This window comes from Lepisosteus oculatus, chromosome 27 (assembly GCF_040954835.1).
Source record: "Lepisosteus oculatus isolate fLepOcu1 chromosome 27, fLepOcu1.hap2, whole genome shotgun sequence".
NCBI classification, from domain to species: domain Eukaryota; kingdom Metazoa; phylum Chordata; class Actinopteri; order Semionotiformes; family Lepisosteidae; genus Lepisosteus; species Lepisosteus oculatus.
The window spans coordinates 4,915,893-4,929,523 of NC_090722.1; the positions used below are offsets into that span (position 1 = coordinate 4,915,893).

General features: G+C 50.9%; 1 protein-coding gene across 1 annotated transcript; it reads right to left on the minus strand.

Moving 5' to 3' along the window:
• Positions 1-1,532: 1,532 nt before the first annotated feature.
• On the minus strand, positions 1,533-12,968 carry onecutl (one cut domain, family member, like). Its single transcript, XM_006641795.3, has 2 exons — positions 10,065-12,968; positions 1,533-3,282 (listed from the first exon to the last, which is right to left on the minus strand). The coding sequence occupies exons 1-2, from the start codon at positions 11,008-11,010 to the stop codon at positions 2,993-2,995; spliced, it is 1,236 nt and encodes a 411-aa protein (XP_006641858.2). The 5' UTR covers positions 11,011-12,968; the 3' UTR covers positions 1,533-2,992.
• Positions 12,969-13,631: the final 663 nt, after the last annotated feature.

The following is a 13,631-nucleotide window of genomic DNA, read 5'->3' on the forward strand; positions in this document are numbered from 1 at the left end:
GAGAGCTGGACCAGCTGTGACCAACATCTGGCCCTGGGCAGCACAGCTGTTTGACCAGCATCACCCTGTTATCTGGAACATGGCTGAAATCCACAAAACCCAGCCTGTTCATTGGCAGGCGACCGTCAGGAATCCAGTCCACTTCCTGCTCCGCATTTTGCATCCCCAGCATCGTGCTCCTGGCAATTTTACAATCACTGACGCAGATTGAAATGAAAACCAGACTTCTGCTTCATGTTAAGATTGCCCTTGTCTCATTTCCTAATAAAACTCAAGCAGAACAAAGCACATGGGCTCCTGCCCAGCCAGAAGACCGCCCTGTTGCCTCCACGCGATCTATCTTTCCGAATTTTGCTCCAGAGCGCCTGGGCTGCCCAGAAGCGGGATTTAATCGGCCCATGTGCTGAAATGATCGGTCTGAAGGCACGAAGCTGGGCCAGACAAGGGGAGCTGTTTCTTTTCATGCCTGAGCTGCAGGGATGTCAAGGAGAGACACTGAGGAGAGGTCCCAGGGGGACAGGTGGTGGGGCGTAGGGACAGGGTCTCGTGAAGATTGCAAACAGCACAACACCACGTGCATGATCTCGATTAGCAGGCCTAGCCTTGCAGGAGAGAAGACACCTGCCAGGAGCACAGCAATTCGTTTTGGTAAATTAGCTCTTTTCTGCTACTCTAATAAAGCAATGTTTTGAAAGGTGCTTATTTTAGCTTTCTGAGAAAGTGAACGTTTCCTTCTATAGGACTTTGATTGTTGGCTTGCTTTCATTTAGTTCTTCAGGGCTGGGTGTGGGTAGGAGTAGTCTTTAAGATACAGTATGAAAGGAATAGCTTGACTGTAGTGTCCACACATTGATCCTCTCATTCATCTGTCTCACTGCTTTAGCCAGGGGCCATAGGGAGCTGGAGCCTATCCCAGCAAGCAACGGGCACAAGGCAGGATACACCCTGGATGGGATGCCAGTGCATTGCAGGGCACACACAGACACGTCATTTAACCCACCAGCGTGTCTTAGGACTGTGGGAGGAAACCAGAGCACCTGGAGGAAACCCCCGCAACCCAGGGAGAACATGCAAACTCCACACAGACAGCACCTCAGGAGTTGAACCCGGGACCCCAGCGCTGTGAGGCTGCAATGCTGACCACTGTGCTGCCCTGCACATCTCTAATAAAGCCTGGCCTCACGCCCTGACTCCTACCTCTCAGATCTGGGATTAAGTCACGCCTGCTCCCTTTCAACTCCCTCTGATGCCCTTCACCTAGTGCAGAGACGCAGCACTGAGTAGCTGGCTCACTCAGTGAGGGTCCTGATTTTGTCTTTCATCCCAAACTCCTTGTTAGTCTGTTGCCATCGATTTGCACCCTCCCTGTGTGCAGGATCATTGACAATTGGTGTCCAGTGAATTTAGATTCTCCCTTCACCCGCCTGCCTCCAGAATTCCCAACACTTCTCCTGTTCCCCTGCCTGGCTCACTGATCTCGACCCCCCTGTGTGAACAGAGGTCCCCCCCCCCCCTCCCCCTTTACCCCCTGCACCCCCACCGGCACCACAAGATCCTGGGCTAGCTGACCAGACAGGCACAAAAAAAAAATCAGCCCTTTGAAGTCTACAAAGGTCGATGGGTTCTTTCATGAGCTTTTCTTTCAAAGAGCATGCTGTAACAGTCATTGGAGGGAGGGATCTAGACCCAGCGGAGCAAAGCTCTACCTTAACTGTGCTGTAACGTCACTCAGTCCCAGTGAGCTTCACCAGCCACCAGTACAGTGTCCAACGCTTACACATTCCAGAAACATTTAGTGGCGACGATCCTGACTTTTATAAGAACAGATCTGGGGAACGCTACACAACTCATCTCATCCAGGAGCTGCACCTTAGATTGACGTCTTTCCAATTGTCAGTCAGTCCTTGCTCTCCACAGGCCCTGGACCACAGGAGCTCAGTTCAAGGCCTGCTGTGAGACCAAGCTTTGCCAAAGCATAATGAACCAGCAAACGTCACTCATTCGAGGAGGTAAATACATTCAAGGACTTCATCTGACCATGGATGAGCATGGAGGACAAATTCACCTGGAGTTTCCTGACCTCTGTGGATTCAACACTCGTGCACACGAAGAATAAATACATAAATAAATAGGTAAATAAATATATTAAATAAATCAATGAATAGGATCTACGGCAACAAAATAAATACAGCAATCAGCTTCACAAGTGGATAAAGATTCCTCAGCCTAAGTGGATCCAACAGATCCTTTTTCTATTTCCCCTGAAGATCTGAGCCTAGAGTGGCAATAATAATATATTTCTAATGCATCAAGACTGTGTAAAGATTCCCAAAGGGTCTCAGCCCACAGAGTATCCAAGTACACCTGTAAAAGAACGTTTGCTATCTGGAGGAAAACATCAACATTATCTTAACATCTTATACAGACCCTCTTAAAGCTTCAAGACTGTTCACCCAGTTGACACAAAACTTTCCCCTGCCCAAGCCAGGCAATCAGCCTTATGCTGTAACACAGAAGATAGGTCTTTATTCCCTTTGAGGTGTCTGCAAAAGGAGACATGTTTGGAGCCTCTCATCTCAACTGCAGCTGGCTGGCCCTGGCCCAGGCCCACTGTGACTTGAAGCAGCTCGAACCCGCGCTCTGGGTTCAGCTGGGCTCTGGGGACCTTCTGTGCAAGCAGGGATCAGCAGAGACCCGCGATCGACACAACCTCCAAAGCCCATCTGAAACCTTTACTGGATGGATTTTTGAAGGCGCAGCAATATAACCAAGCGCATCGTCCGAATGCCAGGCCGTTCACTCTGCTTGGTTCCCTCATCTCCCTCGGCGCAGTCTCTCCATAACTCAGGACCCTTGCAAGAAACGGGCACGAACCTCAAAATAGAAACGCGGATGCCCCCCTCCTCCGAACCTTGACCCTCCTCGACCGGGTCCTCCTGATTGTCCGTCCTCTCCCCGGCGCCCGGCAACCCCCAACCCACCGGCGCCCCCTTCAGGCAGTGCTACAGGCCACGGCGGAGGAGGAGCCAGAGGGGGACGCCCGCCCCTCGTCCAGCCACTTGTCCAGGTTGCGCCGACGGGCGTTCATGAAGAAGTTGCTGACAGTGGACAGCTCCAGGCCCAGCTGGTGGGAGATGGTGACCTGCAGCTCCTTGGCCGGCCGGTGGTTCTCCCTGAAGATGGCGTGGAGGGTGCGGCGCTGCAGGTCCGTGAAGACCAGCCGGGTCCGCTTGGGCTGGTTCCTCTCCGTCTTGCTCTGCTCCTGCTCCTTCCTCTTGCAGGCTGAGGACAGGCGAGGAGACAAGGACACGTTAGGACAGGCCTAGATCGTCCCCCAACACATCCTCAAGGTGAAGCACAAATCGCACTCTCCCTCCGAGCCCTTATCTCTCCTGAAGCAGCGGCCAGCTCCTCCATCTTCAGGTCGTTTCTGTCGTTTGCTCTGCCCCAGACACGGGTTCGAAGGGTGTCTCTGCAACGTGTGGCTTTTTCTGGACACGAACCACCCTTGTCCTTTAAACTACCCGCAATGGGGAATCAGATTCCCGCTGTTCACGTTTTTAGGGGGTGCTTGAATGAACCCCAAGGCCCTCATCTCTCAAACCAGCACCCAGTGGGAGCCCGTGCCCACCAGCCGAATCCCGCCGGAAAGAGACCCTGCCACAGCTGGTTCAGGAGATAAGGAGCAGCTTCCACTCCGCAGGACTCATTGGTGGGGCGCAGCAGAGCAGGAACCCCCACAAGACTAGCGCCTGCTGTAAGGGGACAGTGGATTCTGGAACTGCTGCGCTTGGGGTGGGGGCGCTGGCTGAGAGGCATGAGCTTGGGTTTCCAAAGCCCATCTGCACCGTCGGGGTGGACAGAAACTCGAAAAGAAGGCCACACCCCTTTCACCGTCAGCGCAAGGAAGGTCTGGTGGTGGCAGGAGGTCACAGCACCGTTCGGCGAAGGCGTGAAGTGCCATTATGAAGAAAGCCGTTTTCTGGAAGGTCACCACGCAGTACAGCTCCATTGTAGGTGGTCGCTGCATTGGAACCTATACAAGGCTTTCTCCCCACACAGTGGCTGTTATTGACAGAGCTACCCCCCACCTCGCGGTTATTCCTGAAATGTCATGTACAACACAGGCCCGCCTCCCTAAATTTAGAATGAATCCCAGGTTCTACAAAGATATTGTCATTAGCATGGTATCAAGTCCAATCTCATCCCTTCTCCCATCCCGATGGACAAGACCAGCAGTGTGGAACAGGATATCAGCGGACTGGAACACGCACATCCCGCATGAGATCTTAGACACACCATTTGTTTTTGTGTTGGCACAGGTGTCAGGAAACTTTCACTTTCGCGTCCCAAAGGTTTTGCCCCTGCATCGCTTGTATTTTCTTCTATATACTCCCAAACGTCCACCTTGTCACAGTTTTTCAAAGTTGTGGAAGAAACGCCAGCCAGCAGGTTGTTTCACAAATATTACTATTTTGCCTATCCAGCTCTTCAATCTTAACTTTATCCAGAGAAAATAACACTCATCCTTAGTTGATCTGCAATTGGCTTTGAGTAATATTCCCCATCAAACGACTGCAATCCTGTCCTAAGTGCGTTCCCATGTCCCAGCAATTTGAACGCATCCCTATACTGTGTAATGGCATTAGTATCTCTCCTGTCTCAACCCGCATAACTGAGATTTGAGTTGACATCAAAACTGTTCTACATTCTAAAAGAGGAAACCAGGAGCAAACTGCATGGACGTGCCTTTGAAACTGAGAAAAAGGAGGCACTTCTTTACACAAAGTGTTGTGGGAGTGGGGAACAAGCTACCCAGCCATGTGGTTTGAAGCCAATACCCAGTAAGACCCCGAGTTCCACTCGCTATTAACGACCAAACAGAACAGAAGGGCTTATCAACCTCCTCTCCTTCGTAACCTTGCTTAAATTTGTATTTTCTCCACAGTGTTACATAGCTCTTGGTCGCTATAGTTGATCATACCCAAGGCTGTTGCTGAGGGCACCAGCCTTCTCTAGTGACCTGCAATGTATTCCAACCCCAACGTAGGAGAGCATTTGATGGAAACAGAGAATTCTGGAGGCCTAGATTAGAAGTGCGACTTCATACAGAAAGAACGCGCTGTTCGGACTGATCGCATTTAACGGGAACTGCTTCCGGAAAAGCCCGCGGAATCATAACCTCTAGGGGGTTAAGTTAAGGCGGCCGCTCCCTCTTCAGAATGAAGTGCCTAGTCCACAGTTTCTTTTTCATCATTCATAGTTCATTATTCCTCATAAAAGTCATTTGCATGGAGAGGCGGCGGTGAATGATTACCGCATCAGAGGAGGCTAATTTATTTTTTATTAAGACGGAAAAGTCTGGCCGAGTTAAACAGAGCAGCAAATTCCGAAGTGCTCAAACGGCTAAGTGGGCTTAAACATGTTTTTGGTGACTTCAGTAATTACCTAAATGCACTCTTTAAAGAGGCCTTGATCAGCATTGCTTAATGGAAGCGCGCCGGGATTTTATTTTGCTGACGCGAACAGCGTGGAGAACCGGCCCCGTGTTGCCGCGAGAGGGCGCTGTGCTCTCTTCCAATTGGAAACGGGTGAGAGTCTGAAAGACGGGCTTGAAGACGTTTAGGACATCTTCTGCGGAAACTCGGAGACACGGAGTTGGAGCGAGTCCGCAAATCACAGCTCCGTCTTGTTACATTTTTTTCTGTGAATTGAAAATAAGACGGGCGTCTTATTTTATCAGAAAGCTTCCTATGAATGCCATAAAAGATAATCCGTATTAAAATCACAAAAATGATTAAAACGGCCTTTTTACTTGTTTTAAAGACATACAGCGTCAAAAGAGACTTATCACTGGTAACTGCAGATTTCTAAAGCTACCAGAAAAATGACCATCTCTTTTGTAGCAGGCGCAATGGCAGATTAAAAGATTACTCTTTTTAGAATTGAACCAAGGGGCTTGTTTAATTAATTAATTAGAAGTCAAAAATCAAGATCGACAATAAAACATGAGCCTGAAGTCAAGACACGTGGAACCGAAGCAGAAGCACATTAAAAATGGAAACCGTGGACACTTCTTTACACAAAGGGTTGTGGGAGTAGGGACCACGCTCTCAGCAACATGGCTGAAGCCGATACCCTGTATGAAACGCTTAGGGGATGTTCTCGAATCACTCACCTAGTAGAAACCCAAAGGGCCAAACAGTCTCTTCTAATTTTGTCACATTTTCCCTCAATTGTTTCTATCCATCCATTTTGGAACCTCTTTATCCAATCCAGGGTCACAGGGGAGCTGAAGCCTATCCCGGCAAGCAACAGGCACAAGGAGGGGTACACCCAGGACTGGACAATTATTTTAATGCGGTGGTTCATTAAACAGCATTCCCTACCTGCAGAATCCCATACAGCACACGCATTTAATTTAACATTAACCACACACCTCACAAGCACAGCAAGAGGTCTCACAGTGTCCTCACACAGTGCCCCATTTTCAGCAGCTGGAACTTGGACAGATGCTCTTTCTCAGCCCACATGAATAAATAAGGCCCTTTCTCTTGGAAAAACCCTGAAACTGGGAGTCCAACCAGAGCCCTCCGTTTTTCCACCAAAGACTCCAGTGTCTCCGGTCTCTGCCAGAGAGCCCAGAAGTGGCCATTAAGTAAAAGCTTCCTTGTGCTGTAATCATCAGTAAAAGGCCCACAATTACCATGCTATAAATCCCCTGCACGGCGCACACACGGGGAACATAAATATTCCCATATAGGGCTCTTATGATCATGGGAACGTTTCCTAATAATGATGCATGTCTCCGTCTCGCGTTGGAAATGTGATTGAACACACACCCCATCCCAGACACACACACGCGCGCGCACACACCGGTGATGTCTGGGGCTGAGGGCTGATAGAAATTATTGATTAATTCTGTGCAGCTCAGACTGTGCCAGCCCTCTGAAGCGCATTAACCCCTCGGGCGCCAGCTCCCAGGCCGAGAGAGCTACGCGCCGCGCTGCTCCTTGGGATCCATCTCTCTCTGCACCAGGGATCCCTCCTCAAGTCTTGGTCCTGGTGGGGGGGGGGGGGGATCTACTGATTTTCGGTTCCACTGGAGAGTCAGCTCATTATCGGTTTGCTGCATCCGTTTTGAAAAGCTACTCTCATTTCGTCAGTGGCTGCAGCTTTAAAGAGCCCTGGAGAATCATCAGACACACTGACTGGCCGTCCAGGACCAGGATTGTGGAACCTCTGCTCTTCACTGCTCTCTGCATGTACCCCTCAAGTTGCCTTCTCTTGCATCATCTGCTGCAGACCAACACCTCTATTGCCTTTCCTCATCTGCGAGTTCTTTATTAATAAGCAGCACCCTCAGCTCATCATTTCCTTAACTGTCCCCAGTTAGCCCATTTTTCCCAAGAGCCACCAGACAGGAACGACATAGGAAAACAAAATCCACAGGACTCTGGGTCCAGATTTGTACAAGCTCCGGCTCGGGCTATGCGTAGTTACAGATGATATTTCTTTGGCAAAATCAGCACGCATAAAACAGGGCACTCGGTTTCTCAAAAGACAGAGTGAGGATGGGGCAGTATATTACGCTGCAGCACAGACATTTTCATATAAACACTGCATCGAGACGATCTTTTCCAAAACACCAGAGCAAGGCACAAAACACCACTAGATTTATTGCATTGTAGTCTTCCCTCCTAAGAGGGGCGTTGTTGCAACCTGTCTTTAATCTGAAAGTGCTGTTAAACTGAGTGTGAGAATCTGACCCACCCGCAGTTTATATCACAGTTAAAGCTGCAGAAGAAGCTCTCGGTTAAATATGTTTGTGAATCATTCACTCATTACCTTTAATGACAGAGGACGCTGACAGGTAGCTTGGTTGTCGTTTTCAATGTTGAAATGACAGCCGACAAGGACACTGTGCGGCCATTAATATTGACAACATTGCTGCCGAGAGGCTGTTGCCCTGATTCAGCAGCTCTGCGACCTCTGACCCAGAGGAACGCGCTCCTCTGCACCAGTGTGGACTAAGAAGGTTGCCTTTTTTGACCCGCCAATTAAAGCGCGTGAACAAAGCCAGGACCTAAACTTGCACAAACAAGGACTGGCACCTGCTCAAGGGCTGCCCTAATTGTGCCCGAATTGTGCATTCAGTCCTGCAGTCAATGTGTCCACAAAGGTAGCCAGTGTTCACAGAAGTCCAGAGTGAAAGAGGAAGAACATTCTGTGTTGAATTTCCAGAAGCCAGGAGCTGCTTGCACTGGAACAGCTAGAAGGCCTCCATGAACTGACGTGATGCCAAGCAGGTGAGCCCTTAAGACAGCGTGCCCTATTAAAAGCAAAACCTTCGAATTCCAGTGGCATGAAAACACAGAAAGGAAACCGTCTCGATTGCAGAGCAGTGGTGCAGATGCCCCTTGGCTCTTAACAAGCCAGCTGAGCTGATTGTTATTTTAACTGGCTCATCTTAACACTTTTCAATGGGCGGTAGCTGTTGATGTTCAAGGAGACCTATTAAACCTATCAGTCTGCCGAAATCAAGGGCCTGAGTTGACCAGAGCTCCCCGACCTGCTGTCTCCCCCATATCCACTCTGTTGGAGGGTTTCGCAGAAAACACCTGATTTCTGTTATTGATCACTAGGGGATCAACAGGACATTTCAGGAGCTGGTTCTATCCCTGCATTCGAGTCATTTCAGGGATCTGTGATTTTGTTCCCCACTGTCTTGGTCAGGCTGCTGAAATGATCGGAATCTCTTTAGATGGTGCTGGACTATTTCACAAGTCTTCGGAACAAGGACCCATGTGGGCAAGTAAAAACTAGGCACAAAGAATAGTGTGGTTGGTTTTTTTAACAAGATACCAAGCCATAGTACTGAAACAGATTCCCTGGGATGTTTTTTTCTTTATGTAGTAGGTTATTGATTTCAGATTCTCATCCGGATAACATCCAAATAAGCCCAGATGGTCTCGCCTATACATCTCTTCCGAGTCTTTAATGTGCACAGATATTCCAAACTGTCACTGTAGAGGCACATTGCATTGGACAGCATCATACATGGAGGAAAAAGAAAAAGGAGGTTCAGAAGTTCTAACGCGTGCGTTTAGGCATTTATTCTTCATACGCACCTGTCTAAACGAGAGCTGTCTGCACTATTTCTGTGAAGGTTTATACTTGACACACTGACTGCCTCATCTCCCGTTGCTTGCAGAGGACTATGGCCTGGAATTTCACACGCAACGTCTTCTCACTTGGTCGCTACTGAAACCTCCTGAACCTTTTGAGGTTGGCGCAGGGTGTCTGGCAGCTTGATCGAAGAAGTAACAGAACAATCATTTCAGAACACTGACTGTTGTGATGATGCAGCCCTCCTATATCAATCTATGAACTGTCTTCCTCACTCTGCTCTCCTCCCCACTGAGAGCTGGTGTGTGGGGAGAGTACTGGCGCATCATCCAGGTGGGGATGCACACTGGTGGTTGTGGAGGGGATCCCCATTACCTGTAAAGCGCTTTGAGTGGAGTGTCCAGAAAAGCGCTATATAAGTGTAATTAATTAATTATATTGCTTTAGGAACCGTCTGCACCTGACTCAGTAGGCACTGAGGGCTCTGTACTTCAGCAGGAAAATTGCACTATCTTGAAATCCTCTCATTACTTTTAAGCAGTGTCTAAGCACAGGGCTCTTATGGTGTTAAAGAGCTTAACTGCAGTACTGTTTCACTGCAGTTGTGTACTGTGCTTAAGAAGGATCAGAATAATAATTGGTTGCTGTCCTCGTGAGCGGCTCGTGTTGATTACCTAAATGGATTCTTACCCAACCCCAAATTGTAAAATCTTTCCTAGGCGTGACGGCCCATCACTACCGGGCGGCGATGTCATCGCCTATGACATCATCGCCATGACATCAGACACGGGTTCTGACCCTCAGCCATTCACTGCTTTGAGAGGAAAGGGGGGGGGGGCTTTGACTCTAAAGCTCTCAGTCGGCGGTGCTGGTGGCTGGCGGTCCGGACTGGACGGCTCTGGACCACCACAGCCCCGGCTTCGCTGGAGACGTACCTTCCAGCCGGAGGGAGGCCATCCTCTGAAATTCTGGCTCCTGCAGCCAGTGGGACATCCTCTTGAAGGTCTCGCGGCCGGACTTCAGCTTGCCCCAGGGCTTGGGGTTCCGCAGGAGGTCGGAGAGGGTGCCCTGGGACCGGCACAGCACCCGCTGGGCGAAGATGGCCTGGGGGATGCTGTACCTCTTGAGCTCGGCGATGATGCGCTGGGCCACCTCCCTGGTGTTGATCTCCCCCGCCTCGCCGGCCTGGCTGGGGGGGGGGGGGAGGCCCCGGCTTGGGGGGGCCGGGTGCAGCTCGCCGGCCTCGTAAGGGTGGGGGTGCGGGAAGGGGTGGCCGTACGCCGGGTGCCCGTGAGGAGGCGGGGGGCCCATCTTGCTCAGCGGCTGCCCCGCCGCCCCCCCGCCGCCCAGGGGCGGGGGCGACACCTCCCTGGGGAAGAGGCCCGCGCCCCCCGCGCCCGGCCCCCCGAGATGGACCTCGTAGCCCCCCGAGAACGCTGGCCCGCCGGCGCCGGCGCCGTACCCATGCCCCGAGCTGCCCAGGCATGGCGTCAGCGGCAGGTCCTTGGCGTAGGGGCTGTAGAAGCTGCCCCCCAGGCCCCTCTCCTCCCGCATGAGCGTGAAGCTGCCCACCACGTTGCCCGCGGGCAGGCAGGCGGGGGGCGGGGGGTGGGAGTGGGAGTGGGAGTGGGAGTGGAGGTGGGGGTGCCGGTACTTGTCCTGCAGGGGCTGGAGGGGGGTCAGGGTGGTGTAGGTGCTGCCGGAGCCGGTGGGCGAGTCCCCCCCGTAGCCCAGCGCCGACATGGAGTGCTCCAAGCCGGGGGGGTGAGGCTCGGGGCCCCCCAGGGCCATGGGGGGCCCCAGGGGGCCCCGGGGGAAAACGGCGCAGAGCTCCCGGCCGGGGTGCCCGTGGCCAGACAGCTGCCCCATGTTGCCATCCATGGGGGTTTTTTTTTCTTATTTGTGTCGTGAAATCCCCTGTCCTTAACGGGTTTGTTGTTTCTGCCCTCTTTTCCGTAAAGGAAGACACACTCGTGGACCGGATTAGTGGGCTGTCGGACGGCGGATATAATCACTCGCGTGTCCGTCGGTTTCTCGTTTAAATCGTGAGGACACCCGGGGCTAATCCGGTTCTGACTCGGGGACCCTCCGATTTTGAGCTCCGTTCGAGCTTTCTCCCTCTTTGTATTCCTCTCAGGATACAGATATGTTTTGTCTTTTCGAGCGGCACAAAAGTTAACTTGTTTGCATCTGAATAATGTATGCGCACGGCGGCGGCCTCGCTTCGCGGTGAGCCCTACGGGTCCTCGCGTGTCTCCAGCCTGCTCACCACTCCCACCTCCCCAGTCTCCTCTTCGGTCCTGGGGGGGGAGTTATGTCATTTTAGGAGAAAACGAAATTATAAGCGGCGAGCGATCTGAGCATCCACACGCACAAGACGGCGCATCCCGATCTTTCACCTCTGGGTGACGCGCTTGCCATTCAGATAAGGTGAACCGAACTCCAACGATGTGCTGCAGTGTCGAAGAAATGGGGGAAAAAATTTAAAATCAAAGAAAGCATCCAAAGTTTTCCCTCCAGTCGCTCGGGGTTAGAAGTCTGGCTAATATTCAAAACCGGGTGTTAATTGCTTAGCACTTCAGAGTAGATGGTGACGAAGGTTCCACATAGAGATATAATTTCATACATACAAACAGAAAATGAAACACAAAGGGTCCTCTTGTAGTCCGTAATAATCCCGTGAAGAGTCGTGCAAAAGCGGTCAAAGAGAAACGCTTTCTCCTCTGTAGTCGCCTTATCCGTCTATCGGCGCGTTGCTCCCGGCTGTCTGTCCGCTTGCCCAGCGCCGCGCACCAGCTGTTGGATCAGACCGGACCGCGGACGAGAGGTCGGGCACACCGGCGGCTGCACGTCCCCCTTCCGCGTCTCCCGGGCTGTGTGTGTGTGTCAGCCGGCAGCCTGACTGCCCGTCTCTCCCTTTCTCGATTTTCAACCCCCGTCTCTCTTCGCCTGCCACTTCATCGATTTCCCCACCAATTCCGTCTCTCTCTCCTCCCTCTCTCTCCCGCTTTCTCTCGCTCTCTCGTTTCAACGCGTCACTGGCTTAAAAATCTGACAGATGCGCAGCGGAACTCCAACTTCGGTTTAACCCGTTCGCTCCCGCAGGTTTACTCCAAAGAAAGGCGGGCGAGAGGGGAACACACAGTGGCATTTATCACCCCGTTTTTAAAATTGATCAATCGGTGACAAACTGTGCAATCCAAAATATAACCACGGAAAAAAAAGCGGCATTGTGCAGACATTACCGTCTGCAATAAACCCAGTTTTATCGGTTTACACTCAAACATCGTTTACATAAATACGCTGCTCAGCTGGGAATGACAATCCGTATGTTAATGACTTATCAAAGTGCGATTTACCACACCACGCTGCGTGCATGTGGGTTTTTGTTTCTTGCTGCAACACTGTCTTTGAGCGCCGGTTTCATCGCTTTCAAAAGAGGTGATCGGTTTTGCGAATGTACTAGTCCGTCTCCCGAACTTGATCAAATAATTTAAATGAAGATAGTTTCTGAAATGCGACGCACTGGTAGGTTTTAGGTTTGTTATTGGTAAAGCCGAACTCATCAGTTCCCGGAAAGTGTCGCCGAAATGTAGATAAGTCTTTGTATAGGAGAACTCTTTAATAAGAATACGACCGTTTTGCAGAAAGAAACGAAATTATTTTGAAGGGCCTGCAGTGAAATGTTAGACTTGTGTTCATACTATTATTAGTAATCCCAATCTTGGTTGAAACAGAATGACAGGTCGTTTTACCAGCAACGCGAATAATTAAAAACAAAAATATAAGTCAAAACACCGCTGAAACCAAAGGCATTAAAATACGGGTCCCGACTGGCGGCGATTTGGATTCACGAAGTGAATCAGCCGCGGTTTGACCTTCTTCGTGTGTGCAGTAATTCGCAGAGGGAAGATTAATACTCACATGGAATTAATTTCACATTTTAACCGTTTTTGCTCGAAACGTTTTCGAAACGTGAGCTCCTAAATCGGTAGGAGAGCGGGGCGCTTTTTTTTAATAATCCGGAAAATTACACACAATAATAATAAGAAGAATTGCTGGACCTTTTTGCCGATAACTCGCGCTTTTCCTCAAGATCCGCGAACACCACGAACAGTTCAGTCGCGTCAATTCGTGGACGTCGCGGCAGGCTCGTGAGGATGCACGTTAATTACTGTTCATTTTAAGCCTCGAAGACGCCGGAATTCCACAGAGCAGCAATTTAAAACAACCAAAAAAAATGAAGGGCCGTCTCACGCGGTGGGGGAGTGCGGCCTGCTCGGAACAGATGCTGCAGTTATCGATCCCCGCGGCGGTATAGACGGCTGTATGGGTAAAGGATATAGGGGGACGCAAACTGGACAGTCGCGCTAAGGCCGCGTGGACGGCCAACGAAAGGGGCTCGTGAGCTGGAGGGGGGTTAGAGGTCACCTTCTGTTGAGAGAGAAACGGCATCCGATCTGCCCACCCCCCCCACAGAACACTGATATATCCACGCAAAA

Coding starts and splice junctions, on each gene's coding strand:
- onecutl (XM_006641795.3), bottom strand. CDS start 11,010: ATGGATGGCAACATGGGGCAGCTGTCTGGCCACGGGCACCCCGGCCGG. Junction 3,283..10,064: donor GGCCTCCCTCCGGCTGGAAG/GTACGTCTCCAG, acceptor GCCTGTCCTCAG/CCTGCAAGAGGAAGGAGCAG.